Genomic DNA, 25,672 nt, shown 5'->3' on the forward strand with positions numbered 1-25,672 from the left:
TGTATTTCTGTATTTTGAAAGTTATACATCTTGAAAACTTGATGGCTGATATGCTAAACATTTTGGGACTATATGAACAATGTACTAATGAAACAAATACCAAAATAGTTTTAGAAGAATACAAAAAGGATCCATCAAACTCATTTGGTATGTCATCATAGTGGTCGCTGACTTGTGGTCAGACTTGCTCAGGTGGAACAGGTTTAAAAACGTTTTCCAATACTGCCTTGAATGTCATTGAGTCAACAAAGGTGTTAGTGTTTTTTCCCCCCACAAACATCCTTTCTGAATTTAAAAGTAGTTCCTGAATTTAAAAAGTATCTGTAATCTAATTCCAATATTTTTTTGCTGGTAACAGTTACTCAAAGAGAGACAGAGAGAGAGGATAGTTGCAGATGGTCCTAGTGGTTTCCCCGAGTTCAATATGGCACCATCGAGTATCTCATTCTATAGGGCTTATTCAGATTGAAGAGAGTTGTAGCATAGTGACGAAATTACATCAATTATGTTATGTGACAAAAAAAAAAAGATTTTGGGTAAACAGTTTCTCTTTATGTAATTGTACTATGACCTCTGCTAAGAGATCTGCACCCTTATGGCAAGGGAGGTATAGTGCACTTACCCCCCCCCAAATATTATGTTTTTGCCATTGAATAGATGTAAGCCTACATTACAGGAAAGTACATCTAAGCAAGACTGTTTTGTACAGAAATGCAGCTCATATGTGGTACACTACAGTGGCCTGCATAATAAGTTGAACAAAAATAGATATTTCTTTAGCCATATACTTATCTTTATTCATGTCCAGTTTGCCTCCTTCATGTTAAACTGCTGAGGTCTATCTTCATCGACCATCTAAAGGGCCTTGTGTTTAATAGCAACAATTACATCCATAGTTTAGTTTATAGACTGGGCAGATGATAATGGAATGAGGTCTACCAATGTGGATTGAGGCATAGCCTACTGACATTTTCAGTTAATTAGGCCCTTATACCCATTTTGGATACCCAAATGGTCAAAACCATCTGCAAACTCTCTCAAATTCACCGCTCATCACTCGCACAGACATAAGTAGGTTACATAGGCCTAGTAAACAGTAAATAACTTTACATTCGAAAACCAAATAAACAATTCATTAATTGTGGGATCTCTCGAAATAGGTTAGTGGTCTTTTGTCTCCATCTGCTGGCAAACCAAGGACAATATTCAGAATAAAAAGAGGCTACCCAAACGACTGGTTATTTTATTTCGCATTTTATTTTGTACAGTTGGGCTATATTCCTCTACTTCTCATTAGCCTACTATGGGGCCATCGTTGCAAACCTAGAGTTGTTTATATTTGCATAACATTTAAGTCAAAAGTAGCCTACGTTGAAATGCTGAAAAACTGTGTAGACGCTTCTGTGAATAAAGGCTTTAAATAAGAGCATCCGGTTCTATATTCGCTTTACAAAACGCATCCAATGTATTATGTGTAATAAATTGTAACAAATGATATTCTTGTTGTAGCCTATTCGTCTACGGAGTGTGACTGTAAACAACTCCATTTTCACCGGCGCACGCAGAGCCGCAGTTTGGCTTCATATAACCAAGTGCGTAAAAGTCCTTCCGCTAGACGAACTAGTTCCTTCTGATTCTGAATATTCAATTGCTGCATGTCTGAACAGATACAAGCCGTGAATTACACTAAAAACAACTAATATCAGACTCTGGAACAGGCTTGAAAAAATAGTGTTGTATATATCTGCGTTAAACCGTAATATACAAAACAATGTGGAGTAATACTGGACTGTGGCACAGTGTCACAGCTGCGTAGCTGTGGGAGTTATTGAAAAAGACAGTCTGTGAAAAAATATACATTGCATGTTTTTTTTAGGTATTCTCCTAAGGAGAACGCACAAAGATACGTAAAAATGCCTGGAATGATGGATAAAGGGTCGGAGTATCTAGGAAAGGGACGCTCAAATGGAACAAAAAACCCTTCAAATGCATCGAATGGACATTTTTCTGATGAGAGTGGTAGTGACGACGAGCACGGTATAGCCTCGAACACCCCGTTTGCATGTCACACTGTACATGTATTATTTTGAACGCGAAAAACAGAAAAAAAATGGTCTATTAATGTGCTATACACATTTTTCCTCATTGCAGATGTCGGAATGCGTGTGGGATCCGATTATCAAGCCAATATACCCGAATTTGATCATGGTAAGGTTATGCTTGATCTACCTGACTGTATTCTGGTGGTAGCCTCGGTATAGGTTATGACAGTATATTTACAATCATCTTCTTACTTTACAACCCATCTTATATTTCAGAATTCAGCCAGATGTGTAGAGAATTATGGGCCCATTGAAATATGTTTGGTTTATAGAAGCGTTTTGAAACACATTTCTATTCCGAGGCTATACTTGCCCACCGTAGGCTACTATTGGTTTCCTTCAACTGAATTGGCTTTTTGTTGCTATCTAAACAATATTTTAACAACAATAAAGCAGAATCTTTAGTCCTGCATGTATTGCTTTAATTAGGCAGTTAAAATGACATTAAATATCACTATATGAAAATGATGTGTTTTTTATAAATGAAGTATTATATATTTTTCTGTAGGTTCTACCAAGTACAGTGATAAAGATAGTGGGGGAATGTTGGTGTGGTCTCCATATCACACCATTGTCGACCCAAAATGTAAGTCAGTTTGGTTTTCACAAGCATCTTATTTCTAAAGACAACCAAAAGTTGATTTTACTAAAATATTTACAATTTAAACTATGATTTTTCCCCACAGTGGATGAATATATTGCCATTGCAAAAGAGAAGCATGGATATAATGTTGAGCAGGTATGTCTGCTTTTTAGGATTATTAGACAAGTACATAGGGCCACATTTACTACGTTTCTTCACCAATGCAGAGAATCCACCTTATTTTTCAAAATCATATGAAAACCTTTCAACAGAATTTCCAACCCTACTGAAGCATATTCCCAATTTTAACATTCGTATTACATTTTCCAAACCCCCGGACAGGCATAAAATTTACACCGGTGTGAAAGCTCAGTAAATTTGACCCACAATGTATTAATAAACTACCACGACACACTTAAAAAGAACATATTCAAATGTTATTTAGGGGAATACCTACTCTATATATTCTAGTTCTGTTGCTTAAGCATTTCTGGCTCAGTGAAGCCCCATAGACCTGCCTGGTGTCCATTCTCAGTGGGTTCCACTTGTTGCTGTCCCCCACAGGCATTGGGCATGCTGTTCTGGCACAAGCACAACATTGAGAAGTCCCTGGCAGACCTTCCCAACTTCACCCCCTTCCCCGACGAGTGGACCGTGGAGGATAAGGTGCTGTTCGAACAAGCCTTCAGCTTCCACGGAAAAAGCTTCCACAGGATTCAACAAATGGTAACATACATATATTAATATACAGTAGCTTTTATCTTTCACTTGAATGTGTGTCTTTATACTGTACATACAAACATACACAAGCAGTCTGGATGAATATTGCAGTTGACTTTAAGGTAATTTACGCTTTAGCCAACATCCGCATTCACCTTGAATGCAATCTCTGCAAACGTTGGGGTGATTGCCTTTAAAAGGCGCATTGTCGACAGTGCAGTGCGCTTGTCGAACAATGCGCCTTTGATTGAATCGCGGCTTTAATGTAAGTATAAACGGTCGATTGGCACCATTTTCTCATCTGTTGTAGTTACCAGACAAATCCATATCCAGCCTTGTGAAGTATTACTACTCCTGGAAGAAGACCCGGTCCAGAACCAGCTTGATGGACCGCCAGGCCAGAAAGCTGGCAAACCGAAATGCCCAAGATGAAAGGTAAAGACTTGTAGCTCGCCTTACTACTGTCTGTGAAATTCCAAGTGGTCGGAGTCCAAGAATTATTGGCTTTTCTTGACATTAGTGATGAAGAAATGGAGGAGGCCAACCCCATCGAAGCAAACGATAGTGATTATGACCCCACCAAGGAGACGAAAAAAGAGGTATGTTATCTAAACTTTAGAATTTAAACTGATGGAATGGCAGTTGGGATATATCAAAAAGTAATAGCGGATATGCTTTTAATCAGTGACCAGCATTCACTTACAATGAGTAGTAGAGTAGACAGATGCCAAAGAAAATAGTGAAATAAAATGCAAGGTGTTATGATGTGAGGGGAAGGTTCGTGTTACAACATAAAGTAGACAAACACACTATCCAGGATACACTTCCACCCTCCATCCTCCAGGGGGCAGCAGAAACCTTGTCCAGATGTTGAGCCTGCTTGATAAGCACATCAGGTGCTGACAATTAGGGTGATCATCAGTCAGTGTCCCAGCTTGAAAGCTGTGTGGCTGCTAGTTGGTTTGGTGGCCATGAGGCCTTTCGTTTAGTTTAAATAATTAGTTTAGTCATGCTAGTTTGTGGTTTCCTTTTTGTATTCATTTATTTTCGTCACCATCTGGACAAATACAAATGCAGACATTCAGGCTACAGACCATTTAACTAGGCCTAGGACCGCTAGATAAAGCAGGTGTAACAATAACCGTAGGCTAGTTACTGGGTTAGTAACAAAGGTCACACTTAAAAGGTACAGTAAGCGATGCATAAAGTAAACTGCAACATAGGGTGTCGATTTCGGCAACAACTAAGAGAGATTGAAGCACAAGGCTAAACTTGTACATAGTTTTGGTTCCAACGCTATCACGTTGTAGCAGTGGGAAGCGCACCCATGCACTAGAGTCCTGCATCGGGTTGGATATCAAATCAAACTTTATTTGTCACATACACCGAATACAACAAGTGCAGACCTTACTGTGAAATGCTTACTTACAAGCCCTGAACCAACAGTGCAGTTCAAGAAGAGTTAAGAAAATATCTACCAAATAAACTAAAGTAAAAAAGAATAAAAAGTAACACAATAACATAACAATAACGAGCCTATATACAGGGGATAGCGGTACCCGAGTCAGTGTGCGGGGGTACAGGTTAGAGGTAATTTGTACATATAGGTAGGGGAGAAGTGACTATGCATAGATAATAAACAGCGAGTAGCAGCAGTGTACAAAACAAATGGGGGGTTCAATGTAATAGTCCGGTGGCCATTTGATTAATTGTTCAGAAGTCTTATGGCATGGGGGTAGAAACTGTTAAGGAGCCTTTTTGTCCTAGTCTTCACGCTCCGGTACTGCTTGCCGTGCGAGAGCAGAGAAAACAGTCTATGACTTGGGTGACTGGAATCTCTGATAATTTTATGGGTTTCCTCTGACGCCGCCTATTATATAGGTCCTGGATTGCAGGAAGCTTGGCCCCATTGATGTACTGGGCCGTACACACTACCCTCTGTAGCGCCTTATGGTCAGATGCCGAGCAGCTGCCATACCAGGCGGTGATGCAACCAGTCAGGATGCTCACGATGGTGCAGCTGTAGAACGTTTTGAGGATCTGGGGACCCATGCCTAATCTTTTCAGTCTACTGAGGGGGAAAAGGTTTTGTCGTGCCCTCTTCATGACTGTCTTGGTGTGTTTGGCCCATGATAGTTCATTGGTGATGTGGACAAAAAGGAACTTGGAACTCTCGACCTGCTCCATTACAGCCCCGTTGATGTTAATAGGGGCCTGTTCGGCCCGCCTTTTCCTGTAGTCCACGATCAGCTCCTTTGTCTTGCTCACATTGAGGGAGAGGTTGTTGTCCTGGCACCACACTTCCAGTTCTCTGACCTCCTCCCTATAGGCTGTCTCATTATTGTTGGTGATCAGGCCTACCACTGTTGTGTCGTCAGCAAACTTAATGATGGAGCTGGAGTCGTGTTTGGCCACACAGTCGTGGGTGAACAGGGAGTACAGGAGGGGACTAAGAACACACCCCTGAGGGGTCCCAGTGTTGAGAATCAGTGTGGAAAACGTGTTGTTGCCTACCCTTACCACCTGGGGGCGGCTCGTCAGGAAGTCCAGGATCCAGTTGCAGAGGGAGGTGTTTAGTCCCAGGGTCCCTAAGCTAGTGATGAGCTTCGTGGGCACTATGGTGTTGAACGCTGAGCTGTAGTCGATGAACAGCATTCTCACATAGGTGTTCCTTTTGTCCAGGTGGGAAAGGGCAGTGTGGAGTGCGATTGAGATTGCGTCATCTGTGGATCTGTTGGGGCGTTATGCGAATTGGAGTGGGTCTAGGGTATCCGGGAGGAGGCTGTTGATGTGAGCCATGACCAGCCTTTCAAAGCACTTCATGGCTACCGACGTGAGTGCTACGGGGCGGTAATCATTTAGGCAGGTTACCTTCGCTTCCTTGGGCACAGGGACTATGGTGGTCTGCTTGAAATATGTAGATAATACAGACTCAGTCAGGGAGAGGTTGAAAATGTCAGTGAAGACACTTGACAGTTGGTCCTCGCATGCTTTGAGTACAGTCATGGCCAAAAGTTTTGAAAATGATACAAATATTCATTTCCACAAAGTTTGCTGCTTCAGTGTCTTTAGATATTTTTGTCAGATGTTACTATGGAATAGTGAAGTATAATTACATCATAAGTGTCAAAGGTTTTTATTGACAATTACATGAAGTTGATGGAAAGAGTCAATATTTGCTGTGTTGACCCTTCTTTTTCAAGACCTCTGCAATCCGCCCTGGCATGCTGTCAATTAACTTCTGGGCCACATCCTGACTGATGACAACCCATTCTTGCATAATCAATGCTTGGAGTTTGTCCGAATTTATGGGTTTTTGTTTGTCCACCCACCTATTGAGGATTGACCACAAGTTCTCAATGGGATTAAGGTCTGGGGATTTTCTGGCCATGGACCCAAATATCGATGTTTTGTTCTCCAAGCCACTTAGTTATCACTTTTGCCTTATGACAAGGTGCTCCATCATGCTGGAAAAGGCATTGTTCGTCACCAAACTGTTCCTGGATAGTTGGGAGAAGTTGCTCTCGGAGGATGTGTTGGTACCATTCTTTATTCATGGCTGTGTTCTTAGGCAAAATTGTGAGTGAGCCCACTCCCTTGGCTGAGAAGCAACCCCACATATGAATGGTCTCAGGATGCTTTACTGTTGTACTGTTGGCATGACACATGATGGTAGCACTCACCTTGTCTTCTCCGGACAAGCTTTTTTCCGGATGCCCCAAACAATCGGAAAGGGGATTCATCAGAGAAAATGACTTTATCCCAGTCCTCAGCAGTCCAATCCCTGTACCTTTTGCAGAATATCAGTCTGTCCCTGATGTTTTTCCTGGAGAGAAGTGGCTTTTTTGCTGCCCTTCTTGACACCAGGCCATCCTCCAAAAGTCTTCGCCTCACTGTGCGTGCAGATGCACTCACACCTGCCTGCTGCCATTCCTGAGCAAGCTCTGTACTGGTGGTGAATCAACTTTAACTTTAAGAGACAGTCCTGGTGCTTGCTGGACTTTCTTGGGCGCCCTGAAGCCTTCTTCACAACGATTGAACCGCTCTCCTTGAAGTTCTTGATGATCCGATAAATGGTTGATTTAGGTGCAATCTTACTGGCAGCAATATCCTTGCCTGTGAAGCCCTTTCTGTGCAAAGCAATGATGACGGCAAGTGTTTCCTTGCAGGTAACCATGGTTGACAGAGGAAGAACAATGATTCCAAGCACCACCCTCCTTTTGAAGCTTCCAGTCTGTTATTCGAACTCAATCAGCATGACAGAGTGATCTCCAGCCTTGTCCTCGTCAACACTCACACCTGTGTTAACGAGAGAATCACTGACATGATGTCAGCTGGTCCTTTTGTGGCAGGGCTGAAATGCAGTGGAAATGTTTTTTGGGGGATTCAGTTAATTTGCATGGTAAAGAGGGACTTTGCAATTAATTGCAATTCATCTGATGACTCTTCATAACATTCTGGACTATATGCAAATTGACATCATACAAACTGAGTCAGCAGACTTTGTGAAAGTTAATATTTGTGTCATTCTCAAAACTTTTGGCCACGACTGTATCCATCTGGCCCCACGGCTTTGTGAACGTTGACCTGTTTAAAGGTATTGCTCACATCGGCTACTGAGAGCATTATCACAGTCATCCAGAACAGCTGGTGCTCTCGTTCATGCTTCAGTGTTGCTTGCCTTGAAGCGAGCATAAAAGGCATTTAGCTCGTCTGGTAGGCTTGCGTCACTGGGAAGCTCGCGTCTGGGTTTCCCTTTGTCATTCGTAATAGTTTTCAAGCCCTGCCACATCCGACTAGCGTCAGAACCGGTGTAGTAGGATTCAATCTTAATCCTGTATTGACGCTTTGCTTGTTTGATGGTTCATCTGAGGGCATAGCGGGATTTCTTATAGGCATCCGGATTAGTGTCCCACTCCTAAAAAGCGGCAGCTTTTTTTTGCTAGCCTTTAGCTCGATGTGGATGTTGCCTGTAATCCATGGCTTCTGGTTGGGATATGTACGTACGGTCACTGTGTGGACGACGTCGTCAATGCACTTATTGATGAAGCCGATGACTGAGGTGGTATACTCGATGCCATTGGATGAATCCCAGAACATATTCCAGTCTGTGCTAGCAAAACAGTCCTGTAGCGTAGCATCTGCGTCATCTGACCACTTCTATATTGAGCGAGTCACTGGTACTTCCTGCTTTAATATTTGCTTGTAAGCAGGAATCAGGAGGACAGAATTATGGTCAGATTTGCCAAATGGAGGGCGGGGGAGAGCTTTGTACGCATCTCTGTGTGTGGAGTAAAAGTGGTCTAGAGTTTTTTTTTCTCTTTTCCTCTGGTTGCACATGTGACATGTAACCCACTGTTGACAACAAAAAAATCAGCTGGCAGGTGTAATGAAAAGTCTTTCAACCCGTGGGTCGGATCGCAGTTCAGAACAATTATATTGCAGGTCAAACGTTTTATTTCAAGATTTATTTTACAAACCTAGGAGCTTGTTGAATTGTTGCGAATTCCATTATGTGAGCAGTGAGCCAGACAGCCTAGGGTAGCAGCAACACAGCAAGAGTGGAGCAGGGAACTGTCCATTATTCGTGTGGTGTTGAAACGTTCCTAATTTGTTCACATGCAGAGCTTACATTTCCTTCCGCCACGCAACAATACGTTGCCAAGTTTATTTACCCTGACTCCTAGCTCACATAAAAATGGCTAACGTAACAGGAGAAATGGAAAGAAAGGTTATGATGGTGGATTATACCATCGTGGAAACAGGTGCTCCGTGAATAAAATCCGGTTTGGAAGGATTTTGTAGTCATTGTGGACAAGGAGGACAACAACCCAGTAGATGCATACACAGCCTGCAAAAGTACAAGCAAGTATTTGTTTATGATAATTCCGTTATTTGTCAATGAATTATTACATGAATTCAGGCTTTTGTTCATTTAGACCATACGCAAGCTACATAAAATCTAAACCTACCAAATAAATGGAGCCTATTTTTGCAGCCTGTAGCTTATTTGATTCTGGGAATTGTTTGTTTCAATTAAACTATTTGATTATCTAAACAATATTGAATGTAAAGGTATTGTTTTTTATGTTGCCTATAGGCTTTAACTTCTTACGGCTGAGATTGGCTGAGATCCCGTTAACGGGATCGACTTGACAACAGCCAGTGAAAGTGCAGGGCGCCAAATTCAAACAACAGAAATCTCATAATTAAAATTCCTCAAACATACAAGTATTTTACACCATTTTAAAGATAAACTTGTTGTTAATCCCACCACAGTGTCCAATTTCAAAAAGGCTTTACGACGAAAGCACACCATCTGATTATGTTAGGTCTGTACCTAGTCACAGAAAAACACAGCCATTTTTCCAGCCAGAGAGGAGTCACAAAAAGCAGAAAAAAAGATAAAAATTAATCACTAACCTTTGATCTTCATCAGATGACACTCCTAGGACTTCATGTTACACAATACATGTATGTTTTGTTCGATAAAGTTCATATTTATATCCAAAAATCTTAGTTTACATTGGCGCGTTATGTTCAGTAATGTTTTGCCTCCAAAACATCTGGTGATTTTGCAGAGAGCCACATCAATTTACAGAAATACTCATCATAAATGTTGATGAAAATACAAGTGTTATGCATGGAACTTTAGATAAACTTCTCCTTAATGCAACCGCTGTGTCAGATTTCAAAAAAACTTTACGGAAAAAGCACACCATGCTATAATCTGAGTACGGCGCTCGGACACAAAAACAAGCCATACAGGTACCCGCCATGTTGTGTAGTCAACAGAAGTCAGAAATAGCATTATAAATCTTCACTTACCTTTGATGATCTTCATCAGAATGCACTCCCAGGAATCCCAGTTCCAAAATAAATGTTTGTTTTGTTTGATAAAGTCCATAATTTATGTCTAAATACCTCCTTTTTGTTCGCACGTTTAGTTAAAAAATCCAAATTCACAACGCGCAGGCACACTTAGTCCAGACGAAAAGTCCAAAAATTCCATTACAGTTCGTAGAAACATGTCAAACGATGTATAGAATCAATATTTAGGATGTTTTTAACATACATTTTCAATAATGTTTCAACCGGAGAATTCCTTTGTCTTTAGAAAGGAGAAGGAACGCAGCTACCACTCACGGGGGCGCGCCTGAGTGAGCTCATGGCACTCTGCCAGACACCTGGTTGAAACAGCTCTCATTCCCTCATCCTTCACAGTAGAAGCCTGAAACAAGGTTCTAAAGACTGTTGACATCTAGTGGAAGCCTCAGGAAGTGCAATATGACCCCATAGACACTGTATATTCGATAGGCAATGACTTGAAAAACTACAAACCTCAGATTTCGCACTTTCTGGTTGGATTTTTTCTCAGGTTTTTGCCTGCCATATGAGTTCTGTTATACTCACAGACATCATTCAAACAGTTTTAGAAACTTCAGAGTGTTTTCTATCCAAATCTACTAATAGAAGCCTTAGGAAGTGCAATATGACCCCATAGACACTATGTTCGATAGGCAATGACTTGAAAAACTACAAACCTCAGATTTCCCACTTCCTGGTTGGATTTTTTCTCAGGTTTTTGCCTGCCATATGAGTTCTGTTATACTCACAGACATCATTCAAACAGTTTTAGAAACTTCAGAGTGTTTTCTATCCAAATCTACTAATAGAAGCCTTAGGAAGTGCAATATGACCCCATAGACACTGTATGTTCGATAGGCAATGACTTGAAAAACTACAAACGTCAGATTTCCCACTTCCTGGTTGGATTTTTTCTCAGGTTTTTGCCTGCCATATGAGTTCTGTTATACTCACAAACATCATTCAAACAGTTTTAGAAACTTCAGAGTGTTTTCTATCCAAATCTACTAATAATATGCATATCTTAGCTTCTGGGCCTGAGTAGCAGGCAGTTTACTCTAGGCACCTTATTCATCCAAGCTACTCAATACTGCCCCCAGGCCATAAGAAGTTAATTAGGTAAGAAGGCTAATTAGAAGGCTTTTTTCCCAAAGCTATTTCAATTAATCAATGTGCGCTGCCTCGCATTATTAATATAAGATAAGCCTATCGTTCTTAATTCATGGCATGGTTTCCTTTTATCCAAATGTTGAATAGACATGCAGACAAATTATTTCATGCAGGGAAGGGAAAAAACGTAATACTCATTGATGTTATTTGGAGGGTCACAGATCAGCTCTTGGAACAATTCTATGCTGGTGGTTCGTGTTGCGGAGAAAATATCTGGTACTGTGAGAGCAAAGTCTTTCATTGCACTCGTCTGAATATCAGTGGTGCTGCTCGTGGCAACGTCATATCGCTGAGTCTGCTGTTCATGCTCCCAGGGGATTTTTCATGGATGCCTGATGAAGACCTAAGGGTCCAAACGTATCAATATAATCACCTGGGAGCATGAACAGCAGTGTGCAGCGTTTCGTTTATATTATATCTCTTAAAACATGCTCCCAGGTGCCATATGTCTTAACAATGACACAATTGATGTTACTAACATTATGACAGCTAATAGAAAGTGTACCCGTGCCTATCCAGAGCCACACGGAGCCCCAGCCCCTGAGCTCCTCCAAGATTGGGCTCGGCCGACGGGAGCACCTGACGCTCATGCACCGGCACCACTCGCAGCGTTCCAAGTGCCGGCCGCCCAAGGGCATGTACCTGACCCAGGAGGATGTGGTGGCAGTGTCGTGCAGCTCCAGCGCTGCCAACACCGTCCTTCGGCAGCTGGACATGGAGCTGGTGGGCCTCAAAAGACAGGTGAGCATTGGGGACACTGGTTTGTCTCAATGCAGGGCAACCTGGGTCCTCAAGGTACTTGAGATTAGGCTTTTTCACGGTACATTTTAGTCATTTAGCAGACGCTCTATCCAGAGCGATGTATAGGAGCAATTAAGGTCCTCTTAACCGCTAGGCTACCTTACGCCTTAGTGCTTGAGAATCGTTGGCTGTATCCTGAAAGTAAAAGATAAATACACAATATAAATATATATATATATATATATATATATATACAAACACAGTACCAGTCAAAGGTTTGGACAGACCTACTCATTCAAGGGTTTTTCTTTATTTTTACTATTTTCTACATGGTAGACTAATAGTGAAGACATCAACTATGAAAAAACACATGGAATCATGTAGTAACAACTAAATAAAATATATTTGAGATTTGAGATTCTTCATAGTAGCCACACTTTGCCTTGATGACAGCTTTGCACACTATTGGCATTCTCTCAACTGTATTTATATACAAGAATGTGGACACCCCTTCAATTTAGTAGATTTGGCTATTTCAGCCAAACCTGTTGCTGACGGATGTATAAAATCAGCTATGCAATCTCCATAGGAAAACATTTACAGTAGAATGGCCTTACCGAAGAGCTCAGTAAATTTCAACGTGGTACCGTCATAGGATGCCACCTTTCCAACAAGTCAGTTTACCAAATTTCTGCCCTGCTAGAGCTGCCCTGGTCAACTAAGTGTTATTGTGAAGTGGAAACGTCTAGGAGCAACAACGACTCAGCCGCAAAATGGTAGGCCAAACAAGCTCACAGAATGTGACCGCTGAAGCATGTAGCATGTAAAAAAGCCTAAGATCACCATGTGCAATGCCAAGCGTCGGCTCTAGTGGTGTAAAGCTCGCAGCCATTGGACTCTGGGGCAGTGGATATGTGTTCTCTGGAGTGATTAATCACGCTTCACCATCGAAGTCCGACGCACGAATCTGGGTTTGGCTTATTCTAGGAGCTACCTGCCCCAATGCGTAGTGCCAAATAAAGTTTGGTGGAGGAATAATGGTCTGGTGTTGTTTTTATGGTTCGGGCTCTAGGCCCCTTAGTTCCAGTGAAGGGAAATCTTAATTCTACAGCATACAATTACATTCTAGATGATTCTGTGCTTCCAACTTTGTAGCAACAGTTTGGGGAAGGCCCCTTCCTGTTTCAGCATGACAACACCCCCCTGCACAAAGCGAGTTCCATACAGAAATGGTTTGTCAAGATCGGTGTGGAATAACTCTTTTAAAAAAAAAAAATATTTAACTAGTCAAGTCAGTTAAGAACAAATTCTTATTTACAATGACAGCCTACATGGGAACAGTGGGTTAACTGCCTTGTTCAGTGGCAGAAAGACAGATTTTTACCTTGTCAGCTCTGGGATTTTGATCCAGCAACCTTTCGGTTACTGACCCCAACGCTCTAACCACTAGGCTACCTACCACCCCAATTGACTGGCATGCAGAGCCCATCGAACATCTTTAGGGTGAGTTGGAACACCGACTGCATGCCAGGCCTAAGCGGCCAACATCAGTGCCCGACCTCATGCTCTTGTGGCTGAATGGAAGCAAATCCCCGCAGAAATGTTCCAACATCTAGTGGAAAGCCGTCCCAGACGAGTGGAGGCTGTTGTGGCAGAAAAGGGGGACCAACTCCATATTGATTTTGGAATAAGATGTTCGACGAGAATGTGTCCACATACTTTTGATTCATGTAGTGTATCATCAGCACTATTTAGTGCGTTGTGTTCTAAGCATATGTACGGTGCCTTCAAAAAGGATTCACACCCCTTGCCTTTTTCCATATTTTGTGTTGTAAGGTGTGATTTCAAATGGATTTGTAATTTTTTTGTCAATGATTCACACAAAGACTCATGTCAAAGTGGAAGAAAGTTTTTTTTTTTTGGTTAAATTCTAACAATCTTGAATACATGTATTCAACCCCCTGAGTCAATACATGTTAATCACCTTTGGCAGCGATTTAAAGCTGATTCTTTCTGGGTAAGTCCAAGAGCTTTGCACACCTACAGTAGATTGCACATTATTTTATTAATTCTTGCCATAAATTTAAGCCAATTTAAGTAAACTAACTACACCACTCAGGATCTTTCAATGTCATCTTGGTAAGCAACTCCAGTGTATATTTGGCCTTGTGTTTTAGGTTATTAACCTGCTGAAAGGTGAATTTGTCTCCCAGTGTCTGTTGGAAAGTTGACTGAACCAGGTTTTCCTCTAGGATTTTGCATGTGCTTAGCTCTATTCTGTTTATTTTTACCCCCCCCCCCCAAAGAAAAAAGTATTTGCAGATGACAACCATACCCAAAACATGATGCACCATGGTTGAAAATATGAAGTGTGGCCTCCCAGGTGGCACAGGGGTCTAAGGCACTGCATCGCAGTGCTAGCTGTGCCACCAGAGACTCTGGGTTCGAGCCCAGGCTCTGTTGCAGACGGCCGCAACCGGGAGAACCATGGGGCGGCGCACAATTGGCCTAGCGTTGTCCAGGTTAGGGAGGGTTTGGCCAGTCTCATTATGCACTAGTGACTCCTGTGGCAGGCCGGGTGCAGTGCACGCTGACCAGGTCACTAGGTGTATGGTGTTTCCTCTGACACATTGGTGCTTCTGGGTTGGATGTGCGCTGTGTTAAAAAGCAGTGCGGCTTGGTTGGGTTGTGTCTCGACCTTTGCCTCTCCTGAGTCCGTACTGGAGTTGTAGGGATGAGACAAGACAGTAACTACTAACAATTGGATACCATGAAATTGGAGAGAAAAAGGGGGTGAAAATATGAAGGGTGGTACTCAGTGATGTGTTGGATTTGCCCCAAGCATAGTGCTTTCATATTCAGGACAAAGTTAATTTTCCATTTTTTTTGCTGTTTTACATTAATGCCTATTGCAAACAATGTTTTGGAGAAAAAAAAATTGTACAGGCTTCCTTCTCACTTAGGTTAGTATTGTGGAGTAACTACAATGTTGTTGATCCATCTTCAGTTTCCTCCTATCACAGCCATTTAAACAAACTGTTTAAAGTCACAATTGGCCCCATTGGCCTCAAGTTTTCCTTCCTCTCCGGAAACTGAGTTAGGAAGGACGCTTGCATCTTTGTAGTGACTGAGTGTATTAATACACCATCCAAAGTGTAATTAACAAACTTAACCATGCTCAAAGGGATATTCAAGGTTTGCTTTTTATTTGTATTTATTTTATGTACCAATAGGTGACCTTCGCGAGGCATTGGAAAACCTCTCTGGTCTTTGTGGTTGAATCTGTGTTTGAAATTCACTGCTCGACTGAACGACTTCACAGATAATTGTATATGTGTGGGGTACTGTCGTGGAAATTCAGTACTGAGAGAGACTTGGTAATTTCTTCAAACAATCATCTTCATTTAATATCGATAAATTATTGCAATAATAAAACCGTCGACCCAACAGTCTTGACTGTTAGGGTGAGAGCCTCCCCTTTACAGACAATGCACAGTTTATATAGCGGATACCCAGAATGCTTGGTTCCAGCCCTCCCATATAGATTGTGGGGCACCATAAGCCACTTTGGGTTCTTCCGCCTCTGGTGCTTTCTCCCAGATGCCAGGATAATTAGGAATAGGGAGGCCTTTAGCCTGAAAGAACTGAACATCTCTATCTCGGTGACACACACCACATCTTATCTATGGAATGCCAGCTGTAGGTTTTTACCTAGCCATCACTTAATCAGTTGCCAGCCCCAGCTTCAAACAACTCCTCTCAGTTCACTACAGTATTAGTTAAGTAAATATTGCGAAATATCCAACAAATCAGGTAAATATGTAATTTTTCTATCACAGTCCAGAGATGAGGTAGTCATTAAAAAAACATGTTAAACACTTATTGCACACAGGGATTCCGTGCAACTTATTATGTCACTTGTTAAGCACATTTTTACTCCTGAACTTATTTAGGCTTGCCATATAAGGGGTTGAATACTTGGACTCAAGACAGTTCAACTTATCATTTTATTAATCATTTGTAAACATTTCCAAAAACATAATTCCGCTTTGACATTATGGGTTATTGTGTGTAGGCCAGTGACAAAGAAATCTCAATTTGAATCCATTTTAATGGGATGTGAGCACTTTCTGAAGGCACTATGAATTTATCCCACAGGTTCAAAATGCAAAGCAACTGAACAGTGGTCTGAAACACAGGATGGAAGCGGGCATTGATGACTTCAGGCTGCCAGAGGTATGTGCCAAATGTTTCGATTTCAGTGAGATAGGGACCTAGCAATGGGACATAAGGTGTCATGACATTCACATCACTAAGACCTTACAAATGAAGTGCTACCAAAGAGATGAAGTCATTAGTTATGGATGTTTTGTAACGACTTTCTTCCTGGGATGAAGGAGAGGACCAAAATGCAGCGCGGTTAGTGTTCAACATGTTTAATTTGAACATAAACGGTTAACACTTACAACAATACAAAAACAACAAATGTGAAAGCCGAGACAGTCCTATCTGGTGCAGAACACAAACACAGAGACAGGAAACAAACACCCACAAAATCCCAACACAAAACAAGCCTCCTATATATGATTCTCAATCAGGGACAACGATTACCATCTGCCTCTGATTGAGAACCATATTAGGCTGGACATAGAAACAGACAAACTAGACACACAACATAGAATTCCCACCCAGCTCACGTCCTGACCAACTAAACACATACAAAACAACAGAAAACAGGTCAGGAACGTGACATGTTTCTTTATTATGGTTGCTTATATGAAGTGAGTGACCCTGTTGACTTGACATGTATTGCCACTTAGCTTCTACACTGAACAAAAATATAGACGCAACATGTAAAGTGTTGGTCCCATGTTTCATGAGCTAAAATAAAAGTTCCCAGAAATTGTTCATACTCCCGAAAAGCTTCTTTCTCTCAAATGGTGTGCACAAGTTTGTTTATATCCCTGTTAGTTAGCATTTCTCCTTTGCCAAGATAATCCATCCACCTGACAGGTGTGGCATATCAAGAAGCTTATTAAACATGATCATTACATAGGTGCACCTTGTGCTGGGGACAAAAGGTGCAGTTGTCACAAAACACAATGCCACAGGTGTCTCAAGTTTTGAGGGAGTGTGCAATTGGCATGCTGACTGCAGAAATGTCCACCAGAGCTGTTGCCAGGTAATTTAATGTTAATTTCTGTACCATAAGCGGCCTCCAACGTTGTTTTATAGAATTTGACAGTAAGTCCAACCAGCCTCAACCGCGGACTTGTGTAACCACACCAGGCCAGGACCGCCACATCCGGCTTCTTCACCTGCGGAAATGTCTGAGACCAGCCACCCGGACAGCTGATGAAACTCGTCGTCTACACCAGGGTCTTGACCTGACTGCAGTTTGGCATCGTAACTGACTTCAGTGGGGAAATGCTCACCTTCGATTGCGGCTGGAACACTGAAGAAGTGTGCTCTTCACGGATGAATCCCAGTTTCAACTGTACCGGGCAGATGGCAGACAACATATTTGGCGTCATGTGGGCGAGCTTTTTGCTGATGTCAACGTTGTGAACAGTACGCCATGGTGGGGGGGTTATGGTAAGGGCAGGCATAAGCTACGGACATTTGCATCTTATCTATGGCCATTTGAATGCATAGAGATACCGTGCAGAGATCCTGAGGCCCATTGTGTTGCCATTCATCCACCACTATCACCTCATGTTTCAGAATAATGCACGCAAAGATGTCGCAAAGATCTGTAAACAATTCCTGGAAGCTGAAAATGTCCCAGTTCTTCCATGACCTGCATACTCACCAGACATGTCAACCATGACAGCGTGCTCCAGTTCCGCACAGCCATCGAAGAGGAGTGGGACAACATTCCACAGGCCACAATCAACAGTCTGATCAACTATATGCAGAGATGTCGCGCTGCATGAGGCAAATGGTGGTCACACCAGATACTGACTGGTTTTCTGATCCAAGCCCCTACTTTTTTTTTAAGGTATCTGAGACCAACAGATATCTGTATTCCCAGTCATGTGAAATTCATAGATTAGGCCCTAATTAATTAATTTAAATGTCCTGATTTCCTTAGGAACTGTAACTCAGTAAAATCTTTGAAATTGTTACATTTATGTTTTTGTTCGGTGTATAATATCAGGTGTTCTTTGTCTGTTCTAGTGCAGCCAAAAAGTTAATGCTCGCTGGACAACAGATGAACAGCTTCTGGCAGTTCAAGGTAAACCTACGTTCTTTGTGGGTTTGTTACGGCTCATGTTCTTGTCCATGGCCCGCCAGTCTGTTTACCTCGTGCAATTTCAGAATATTTGTTGTTTCAACAGGTGTCCGGAAGTACGGGAAAGACTTCCAGGCCATTGCCGACGTTATCGGTAATAAGACGGTAGGGCAGGTAAAGAACTTCTTTGTGAACTACCGCCGCCGGTTTAACCTGGAGGAGGTGCTGCAGGAGTGGGAGGCGGAGCAGGGAACTGGCACCCCCAACGGTGACACTGCCACCTCTGGCGAGGAGGGGAAGAACAGCTCCAACACCCCTTCTGGGAAGAGTACGGACGAAGAGGAGGAGGAGGTGGTGGAGCGTTCCTTTATTCCCCCTAAAACCAAAAAAATTAACCTTCCCATAAACCCCTTCTGTGATTTCGTTATAGTTAGCTATGGGAGTTGGCCTCCCACAAGCCCCCTCTGCATGCAGGTTTTTACTCCAACAAATCTCTTAACACTGCAGTTTCATAAATATTCCTTCATAAAGGTGTCTTAACATTATAATTATTGCAATGTTAGTTGCATCTGGACATTCCAACCCTGGGGGGGGGGGGGCAAAATGCAAAAAAACTACATTTCCAATACGCATGTGTATAATACACACAATTTATTATTCTACAAATTGACCATTGACTTGATAACTTGAAGAAATATCTGAATGTGGTTGATGTCAACGAATGGTCTTTAACTCCTTGCATGACTTGTAGTTTTAAGTATTATTTAACATATCATAAGCGGTTGTAGATGACCTTGCTATACAGTATTGAAAATAATGTAATACTAATATATTTTAAACGAATACACTACATACAAAAATTTGCTGCTATAACAGCCTCCACTTCTGGGAAGGAGTTTCCACTAGATGTTGGAACATTGCTGTGGGGATTTACTTCCATTCAGTCAAAAGAGCATTAGTGAGGTCGGGCTCTGATGTTGGGCGATTAGGCATGGCTCACAGTTGGCGTTCCAATTCATCCCAAAGGTGTTCGATGGGGATGAGGTTAGGGCTCTGTGCAGGCCAGTCAAGTTCTTCCACACCGATCTCGACAAACCATTTCTGTATGGACCTCGCTTTGTGCACGGGGGCATTGTCATGGTGAAACAGGAAAGGGCCTTCCCCAAACTGGTGGGGACTGTTGTTGGAAGCACCGAATCTTGTAGAATGTCATTGTATGCTGTAGCATTAAGATTTCCCTTCACTGGAACTAAGAGGCTTAGCCCGAACCATGAAAAACAGCCCCAGACCATTATTCCTCCTCCATGGCTGTGTGCTCGATTTTATACACCCGTCCGCAATGGTGTGGCTGAAATAGCCGAATCAACTAGTTTGAAGGGGTGTCCACATAGTTTTGTATAGATAGTGTATATGCCTTTATGGCTACGTTGTCAATTAGCTAAGTAGGAAACACAATAGAACAGGTGCCAGGCCTATTTTCATAACCTGATATCCGTTATGACTGCTAATGACATTTGTTAAACTGATCTTAAATCTGGTATTCCAACATGTCATTCAATGTCAAGACCAGTCAAGTGGCTATCCCTCCTGGAGAGCTACTGTACTTTTTCCACATTTTGTTACATTACAGCCTTATTCTAAAATCAATTAAATTGTTTTTCCCCCCCCTCAATCTACACACAATACCCCATAATGACAAATCAAAAACAGGTTTAGTAATGTTTGTTAATTTATTAAAAATAAAAAACATCACATTTACATAAGTATTCAGACCCTTTACTCAGTACTTTGTTGAAGCACCTTTGACAGCAATTACAGCCTCGAGTCTTCTTGGGTATGACGCTACAAGCTTGGCACACCTTTATTTGGGGAGTTTCTCCCATTGTTCTCTGCAGATCATCCTCTCAAGCTCTGTCAGGTTGGATGGGGAGCGTTGCTGCTCAGCTATTTTCAGGTCTCTCCAGAGATGTTCGATCGGGTTCAAGTCCGGGCTCTGGCTGGGCCACTCAAGGACATCCAGAGACTTGTCCCGAAGCCACTCCTGCATTGTCTTGGCTGTGTGCTTGGGTCTTTGTCCTGTTGGAAGGTGAAACTTCACCCCAGACTAAGGTCCTGAGCACTCTGGAGCAGGTTTTCATCAAGAATCTCGTTTCTCATGGTCTGAGAGTCCTCTAGGTGCCTTTTTGGCAAACTCCAAGGGGGCTGTCATGTGCCTTTTACTGAGGAGTGGCTTCCGTCTAGCAGCTCTACCATAAAGGCCTGATTTGTGAAGTGCTGCAGAGATGGTTGTCCTTCTGGAAGGTTCTCCCATCTCCACAGAGGAACTCTGAAGCTCTGTCAGAGTGACCATCGGGTTCTTGGTCACCTCCCTGACCAAGGCCCTTCCCCCACGATTGCTCAGCTGGTGGCCAGCTCTAGGAAGAGTCTTGGTGGTTCCAAACATCTTCCATTTAAGAATGATGAGGCCACTGTGTTCTTGGGGACCTTCAATGCTGCAGAAATGTTTGTGTACCCTTCCCCAGATCTGTGCCTAGACACAATCCTGTCTCGGAGCTCTACGGACAATTCTTTCGACCTCATGGCTTGGTTTTTCCTCTGACTTGCACTGTCAACTGTAGGACCTTATATAGACAGGTGTGTGTGCATTTTCAAATCATGTCCAATCAGTTGCATTCACCACAGGTGGACTTCAATCAAGTTGAAAAAACATCTCAAGGATGATCAATGGAAACAGGATGCACCTGAGCTCAATCTCGATTCTCATAGCAAAGGGTCTGAATACTTATGTAAATGAAGTATTTCTGTTTTTAATACATTTGTAAAAAATTCTAGAGACCCGTTTTCGCTTTGTCATTATGGGTATTGTGCGTAGATAGATGAGGGGGGGAAAAGTATTTAATCCATTTTAGAATAAGGCTGTAATGTAACACTTGAGCTGTGTTCGAATACCCATACTAACATACTGTATACTACATACTTAATGAGTATATACTACATACTATATACTATTAGATTTTTAGTATACTGTAAACGAACAGTATGCTTTCAGTTGAGCGTAGTAGCTCTTCACCTGTCTACCTGAAGTTCATGCTTTTACTATGCAACCTCTTGCTAGCATAACAAATTACTAGTCAGACATTTTACTACTTTGGGTGTGTTCTTAAATTGAATCTGGAGTGCCAGAGTGCGCTCGTAAATTCAGAGCGTTGTCAGATTGTCCGTTTTGTAAATTCAGTCGCTCTCAAAGCGCACACTGGTCGCTCGGGCCGAGGAGTAGGGTTGATTTGAGCGTTCTGACCTTACAATGGCAGTCAAGCACCCAAGCTAACGTTGGCTATCTTGTAAATAAGAATTTGTTCTTAACTGACTTGCCTAGTTAAATGAAGTTTAAAATAAAACAATTGCTTGCTAGCTACTTCCAGACACAAATGGGACCACTCTGACCATTTTACTCAAATCAGATTGTATTTGTCACATGCGCCGAATACAACCTTACCGTGAAATGCTTACTTACAAGTCCTTAACCAACAATGCTTTAAGAAATTAAGAATAAAATACAAATAAATGTTAAGTAAAAAATAGATTAGTAGAAAATAAAAGTAACATAATTTAAACAGAAGCAGTAAAATAACAAGCGAGGCTATACACAGGGGGTACCAGTACAGAGTCAATGTGCGGGGGCACCGGTTAGTTGAGGTAATATGTACATGTAGGTAGAATTTTTAGGGCCTTCCTCTAACACCGCCTGACAAAGAGGTCCTGGATGGCAGGAAGCTTGGCCCCAGTGATGTACTGGGACGTACGCACTACCCTCTGTAGTGCCTTGCAGTCGGAGGCCGAGCAGTTGCCATACCAGGCGGCGATGCGACCAGTCAGGATGCTCTCGATGGTGCAGCTGTAGAACCTTTTGAGGATCTGAGGACCCATGCCAAATCTTTTCCGTCTCATGAGGGGGAATCAGCTTTGTCGTGCCCTCTTCACGACTGTCTCAGTGTGCTTGGACCATGATCATTTGTTGGTGATGTGGACACCAAGGAACTTGACGCTCTCAACCTGTTCCACTACAGCCCCGTCGATGAGAATGGGGGCATGCTCGGTCATCCTTTTCCTGTAGTCCACAATCATCTCCTTTGTCTTGATCACGTTGAGGGAGAGGTTGTTGTCCTGGCACCACACGACCAGGTCTCTGACCTCCTCCCTATTGGCTGTCTCATCGTTGTTGGTGATCAGGCCTACCACTGTTGTGTCATCGGCAAACTAGCAAACTGTTATCTAGAGCGTTGGTGACTAGCTGTGCTGCTGGCAACAATTTAATTGCGCTTTTTTGCCGACGTTTACTGACACCGGCCATATTCAACGGGCGCTCGTAAATTCATTATTCTGCGCTCTGGTACACTCAGAAGAGAGTGCTCTGAAATCGGAGTAGATAGCCAGAGCGAATTTACGAAAGCACCCGAATGTCCAGCTAAGCATGACGGGAATAATCAAGTCAATATACATTGGGTAGTTATAGTTAGATAGCCTATAGTTAATATACTGGCAAGTTTAATGTATGAGTAGCCAACTAACGTTAGGTAGCTACCTAACAACATACCCGTCGTACATACTGTTGTATGTAAGCTATGTGGTTCGTAAGGACAGCGTAGCTAACAAATTGTCAGCCAATATAAAGGTAACTTATTTGAAAAGTCATTACTTTATTACATTGCTCAACATTTTCTTATCATTTGTCATAATTAGTTAAAGCAGTGAATTTGTATCCGCTCTCGTTGTACTTCGACTGCATATTTTCTGCCATTTCCTTCAAATCTGGAAATGATGTGAAGCCACGCCCATTTCCTGAAGAATTGCATTATGGGCCCTAAAGTGCGGAAATAGTGTCCTCTTCATATTTTGGCGAATTTAGTACGACTTCCGGCAACTTTTGGCATACTAACTATACCCATACTATGACCAATAAGCATACTATATACTCAATTCACGTCACAAATAGTGCGGTTAGTATAAGTATTCGAACACAGCTAATGTGTAAAAAGTCAAGGGGTCTGAATACTTTCCGAATGCACTGTATGCTGTAATGTATTGCCCATCTGTGTTTTGGTCTGAAATCCCAACTCACGCCTCTCTCTTCCAGGGCCAGGTGACCCCCTCGTCAGGCCCTTCTCCCGCTGCCACTTCCTCTGCCACTTTCCAAACCCTGGTGACATCGTCGGCAACCTCGCTCAACCAGCCGCCCCCGCTCCTACGGCCCTCCCTGCCGGCCACCCCGGCCCTCCACAGGCAGCCGCCCCCTCTCCAGCAGCAGGCCCGCTTCCTACAGCCTCGGCCCGCGCTCAACCAGCCCCCCCCACTCATCCGGCCCTCCAACCCCCCGCCCCCGCGCCTCAATCCCCGGCCGCTTGCCCCGACCTCAGCCCCCACCTCCACAGGGTGCCCAGGCTCCAGCCAGCCGCCCCCCACCCTGGTGGGCATCCCATCGGAGACGCCGTCCTCCTCGCTGCACTAAGTGTGTGCAATGGCGAAGGAAGAAAACGGAAAAGTCGGTGGTCGTTTTTTTTTTACTTTGTCGTTTGTTTCCTTGTATTTTTCTTGACAATGATCTGTTGTGTTCCTGAAAGTCGTCAATCGTTGGTTGTTTATGAGGAGATGATGTATATTAATGAGAAACGTAAAGCCGTTGTGAAGTTTTTAAAGTTTATGTATATTAGGTTAGGTCTTAGTTTTATTTATTTGAAATCACATCGTTTTTTTTTATTCACTCATCTTTGGATGGACTTGCTTAGATGTTATGTATTGGTGATGTTAAAGATTTACTAGAAGCATTGGTCCTGTTTGAAAGTGTTCTTGGCTTCTGGTTAATGTATATTTTACAAATGGCAAAATTTGCAAGTGGTATATAAACAAGGTATATTGAAGACACTATAATGGACAATACACCACTACTAGTAATCAGGTGGCGTTGCCATATTTCAGTTCAATTGTTTGATTTGCTGTAATGCATATTTGTTCTTTGAGCGTATATAGACTTATCTTTTATATAAGCATTATTTATTTTTCTACTCGGTGCTATGGACTCTAGACTGATTTTTGCCTATGTCCAGTATAATAATAACCATTGTGTAAGTGCTCTTACGCTTCTAGGCCAACTGTATTTACGTGATTGAATTGATCTAAACTGGAAGAAACTGATTGAAAAAAAATGATGAACCCGGTTAATAAAATTAACTTGTTTAATGTAATATTAAGCTACGAGGATGTCAATGTCAGTGAATCGATTGTTGTAGTCAGTGAGCCACATTTCCAGGAATTTGATATGTTTCAATGATTTTCATTCAAGATATATTGAAGAACAAGATGTTTGACTTCTGTACAGTTGTGTGTAAAAATTTGTGTGCTTAATTTTAAACTGTCAAGATCATACCTAAAACTACGCTTTTTGATTTTGTTTTAACGGTCGCCCATCAGTAATTCCCAGTGTAAGATGAGGCATAGTATCTAACATATCCATTCAAATAATTGTAACATTTTGTTTTGTCTGTCCAGTTATGATCATGTGTTTTTTACCAAGTTTTGGAATTAATTAGTGGCACTTCATGTTCAGGGGTTGAAAGATTCTGTAAAACTTCCGAATATTTATACAGTGAAGTCGGAAGTTTACATACACCTTAGCCAAATACTTTAAACTCAGATTTTCACAATTCCTGACATTTAATCCTAGTAAAAATTCTCTGTCTTAGGTCAGTTAGGATCACCACTTTATTTTAAGAATGTGAAATGTCAGAATAATAGTAGAGAGAATGATTTATTTCAGCTTTTATTTCTTTCACCACATTCTCAGTGGGTCAGAAGTTTACATACACTCAATTAGTATTTGGTAGCATTGCCTTTAAATTGTTTAACTTGAGTCAAACGTGTCGGGTAGCCTTCCACAAGCTTCCCACAATAAGTTGGGTGAATTTTGGCCCATTCCTCCTGACAGAGCTGGTGTAACTGAGTCAGGTTTGTAGGCCTCCTTGCTCGCACACGCTTTTTCAGTTCTGCCCACCCACACATTGTCTATAGGATTGAGGTCAGGGCTTTGTGATGGCCACTACAATACCTTGACTTTGTTGTCCTTAATCCATTTTGCCACAACTTTGGAAGTATGCTTGGGGTCATTGTCCATTCGGAAGACCCATTTGCGACCAAGCTTTAACTTCCTGACTGATGTCTTGAGATGTTGCTTCAATATATCCACATATTTTTTTTTTCTCA

The 25,672-nt window shown here is 42.2% G+C and overlaps 1 protein-coding gene across 2 annotated transcripts; it reads left to right on the forward strand.

Annotated features, from left to right (window-relative positions):
- Positions 1-1,811: 1,811 nt before the first annotated feature.
- Positions 1,812-24,657, forward strand: rcor3 (REST corepressor 3). Of its 2 annotated transcripts, none has more exons than XM_039015939.1 (12): positions 1,812-2,037; positions 2,152-2,208; positions 2,611-2,688; positions 2,789-2,841; positions 3,250-3,411; positions 3,716-3,840; positions 3,926-4,004; positions 11,962-12,183; positions 16,342-16,419; positions 18,364-18,421; positions 18,525-18,769; positions 23,553-24,657. In XM_039015939.1, exons 1-12 carry the CDS (start codon positions 1,914-1,916, stop codon positions 23,922-23,924), a joined length of 1,653 nt encoding a protein of 550 aa, XP_038871867.1. In that variant the 5' UTR covers positions 1,812-1,913; the 3' UTR covers positions 23,925-24,657. The 2 variants fall into 2 exon arrangements, with proteins under 2 accessions (XP_038871867.1, XP_038871874.1); XM_039015946.1 differs by having other exon boundaries at positions 18,525-18,592.
- The last annotated feature ends 1,015 nt before the right edge of the window (positions 24,658-25,672 follow it).

This window comes from Salvelinus namaycush, chromosome 2 (assembly GCF_016432855.1).
Source record: "Salvelinus namaycush isolate Seneca chromosome 2, SaNama_1.0, whole genome shotgun sequence".
NCBI classification, from domain to species: domain Eukaryota; kingdom Metazoa; phylum Chordata; class Actinopteri; order Salmoniformes; family Salmonidae; genus Salvelinus; species Salvelinus namaycush.